At 67.5% G+C, this 3,265-nt stretch overlaps 1 protein-coding gene across 1 annotated transcript in view; it reads right to left on the bottom strand.

Annotated features, from left to right (window-relative positions):
* LOC101620437 (chromodomain-helicase-DNA-binding protein 5-like) overlaps positions 1-1,791 on the bottom strand; it is a 15,757-nt gene extending 13,966 nt beyond the window's left edge. Inside the window, exons 1-2 of the mRNA XM_004695349.2 lie at positions 1,689-1,791; positions 1,469-1,572 (exon numbers count right to left, since the gene is read on the bottom strand). Coding sequence (XP_004695406.2) covers positions 1,469-1,572; positions 1,689-1,791 — 207 coding nt within the window. The remainder of the gene's footprint in view (positions 1-1,468; positions 1,573-1,688) is intronic.
* Between the last annotated feature and the right edge of the window lie 1,474 nt (positions 1,792-3,265).

Here is a 3,265-nt window from a genome sequence, read left to right as displayed (position 1 = left end):
GAGGAAGCCCGGGGCGGCGCTGAGGGAAGGACTGAGGAATTCGCAGCTGGCGCGGCCGCGGTCCCTTCCCGCTGTTGCCAGGGGCGAGCGACCATGCAGCGGTTGCCATGGGGACGCGGCTGGGGGCCGGCCGGCTGTTCCCGGCTGGTCAGCTCGGTGCCCCCGGGATGGCAGGGGCAGCCGGGCGCCCCACCCGCCGCTACGCAGGGCTCTGGCTCTCCCTGGCAGGCGGGTGTTCCTGGACACCGGGGGCGGGGACGGGTGGTCCAGGAGTCCTGGGCAGCTCCGCTGGGGCCCCGGGGAGCACGTGGTGAAAGGGCCTGACCTCACGTGGTGCCCATGCCCTGTGCTCCACCGCGGCCCAGTCCCCACCCCCACTCCCTGCCTCTGTTTCCCTCCTGGTGACCAGGGGTCAGTCCCACCTCAGAACAGTCTGTGATGGACATAGAGCCGTAGTAGCATGGGGGCGGGGCCCTTGCCTGCCCCTCCCCCCATCAGCCCAGGGGTCCCAGGCCTCCCCACCAGGGCCCTGCCCCTGCCTGGAGCCAGGGGCCTCCTCCCTCTCGGCCCTCCCCCTGGGCTTACCTGGCACCCCTCCTAGAGGACGGCCAACTTGCTGTGGCATCTGCGGGGACCCAGGCTGAGGGCCAAGGCTCTCTCTCGGCAGGCCCCGCCTGGCTGCAGTGAGTCAGCTGGCGTCGTGGCCCCAGCTGTCCAGCGCTGCTCGGCCCAGCGGACGGCTGCCAGCTCCAGGCCTCGGGAGCCGCTGGGGGGGCCACAGAGGCGAGGACTGAGGGGTGCGCGGCCCGCACAGGCTGGGGCGGCCTCCAGGCCCCTTCTCCTCTGCAGGAGTCAGGCTGGGGGCAGGGGGCAGCGGCACCCCAGTGAGGAAGGGCGGGCCTGGCTGCCGGTGACCACCTGGCCGAGTTGCTTGTCCCGTGGTGGGGCAGGCTGGGCAGAGAGGGACTCTGGTTCAGGGCGAGAAGGGAGGGGTACCCCAGGCGGCCAGGCGGGGCTGCTCAAGGCTTCCCCTGAGCGGGACAGGCCTCTGCTGAAACCCAGTTGGGTGGTGCAGCAAGTAAGCCTGTCCAGGGGCCCGGTCCCTCGTCAAGGGCATTGGGCAGCTTGTTGAGTGACCGCTCATTCCCTCCTAGGAAAAGTGTTTGCCCCTGAGCTACCATGACTTCTGAGGAAGTGGGGTGACACCCCCCCCACTGGGGGGGCAGAGTTGGAGACCCACAGTCCCCTTCTAACTTGGAGGAATGGAAGGAGCTGGCGTGAAAACCAGCAGGGTCTTCAGCCCCATGCCCCGGCCTCTCCCACGCGGAGATCCTGGGGCGGTAAGCTGCCCCTGGCCGCCCCTCCCCAGGCAGCCTGCCTGCCTGGCACTCAGCTGACTTCCTGCCCCGGAGCAGCATCGGGTCTGCAGGCGCAGGGCGGCCCCTTCCTGTGGTTCAGGTACACTCACCCGGCCTCCTTGGGCCCCACCTCTCGCCTCTCCTGAGCTCCGCAAGGCAGACCTGGGTCGCCCAGAGAGCCTGGCAGGGCCAAGGGTCTGTCCAGAGGCCCGGGCTGCAGGGGAGGGGAAGCGGCTGAGGGAGGGCCGCAGGCCGTGCCGGGAGGCTCTAGGGAGGGTCTCAGCACATCCCCTCTGCTCTCGGCCCCTGGAGACTTTCTCCAGCCCACACCTGTCTGCAAAGGGGGCGCTGCAGGGGCACCGTGGACGTCCCCAGCCACCCGGCCTGCTTGTCTGGACTCCACAGGGACATCTTTGGGACAGGCTACTGCCATGCCGCGTCCTCTCACCTTCAGACACTGGGCTCAGCGAGGAGCTGGCCGTCGCTCGCGCCTGGACTTCCTCGGTGATGTTGCCAAGGACCTGTAGCGCTGGCTGGATGTCCAGACCCAGCCACCCACCCCCCCTTCCCAGCATCAGCTTTCTAGAGGCCGCTGTGTCTCGCATGGAGGTCATCTGAGGCTGTCAGACTGAGCTGGCCCCCAGGAAGCGCCCCTGCAGCGGGATGAGGCAACGTCTGCCGTGGCCAGGCCACCCCAGGCGGCTGCAGGCAGTGCTCCCTTGCCGGCGGCCTGCAGGGCCCTCAGCCCACCTCCCAGCCCCGCCTCGGCCAGGCCCCGCGTGCTTACGACCTCTTTTGTCAGGGGTCTAACATGTAAAGCTGTCTCCCCTGCTCCTCTGCCCAGAAGCATCCATTTCCCAGGCTCTTCCTTGAAGGTGCGAGGAAAAATGTGTGTTTTTTTTTTTTAAAGATTTATTTATGTGTGCATACAAAACTAGGGTACAGGCCAGAGGTGTGAGGCTGAGAGGACACCCCAGAGACAGAGTGGGGAGCAGAACAGGTAGATCCACTGAATCCGACTGCGGAGGGGGCAGCGGGGAGACAGGAGAGGTCTGCTGCGCCCTGGGGGTCCCTCCCTGGCAGTGGCTGCAGACAGCTTCATGGTGCTGCACTTTCATCTCTTGCACCACGAGCGAGGCCTGAAGAAATGATTTTAATCTGAGATCCAGCCAGCAGCGTGGGGCTGAGGGGTATCCCCCCAAATTCACGTCCAGGTGAAGCCCAGGAGGGTGGCCCCAGGTGGGAGCGGCCGAGGTTTGGGCAGGACACCTGGAGCGGGGTGTGTGCTGGGCCCTGGCCCGTGAGCTGACGCGAGGCGAGAGCAGGCCGCAGCCACACCGGGAGAGACAAGCCAAGACGGGACAGAGGCGGGCCACGGGCCCAGCCAGGAGCACTGGGGACAGCGCCCCGCCAAGGCTGGGGCGAGGCCAGGAGGGCTCCCCCGGGCTTCAGGGGCGGGGCCTGCTCACGCCTCGTTTTGGACTCCGGCCTCCAGAACTCTGAGAACTCCCATTGCTGTTGTTTTAAACACCCGCCCGGGTCTCGGTGATGGCCGCCCTGGGACGTTCCTGTAAGCCGGTGTCAAGCGGAGGGCAGCTGAGGAAAACAAGAAGGAAATACACAGAAAGCGAGACTTGGACGGGGCCGAGGAGGAGGCAGGAAGGAAACTTCCTCCGCGGCTTCCTCTGCCCTGGCTGGGAGCCGGTGGCCGAGCGACAGAGCCGGGCTGGCCCCTTCTCTTCCTGCCAAAGAGCGCCAGGCTGGGTGTCCGGAACGGACCGAGTGACAGGCCCGCCCCAGCCGCCCCTCCTGTCAGGCAGGCCTTACTGAGGTCCCACGGAGGCCGGGGGCCGGGCGCCAGGGGCCACTGGCATCAGCAGAGCCCTGAGACTCGCCCAGGGGCTCCG

Source organism: Condylura cristata, unplaced genomic scaffold (genome assembly GCF_000260355.1).
Source record: "Condylura cristata isolate star-nosed mole 26May11 unplaced genomic scaffold, ConCri1.0 scaffold00060, whole genome shotgun sequence".
NCBI classification, from domain to species: Eukaryota; Metazoa; Chordata; class Mammalia; order Eulipotyphla; family Talpidae; genus Condylura; species Condylura cristata.
The sequence above is the reverse complement of the archived record's forward strand: the minus strand, read 5'-3'. Positions and strand labels throughout refer to the sequence as shown.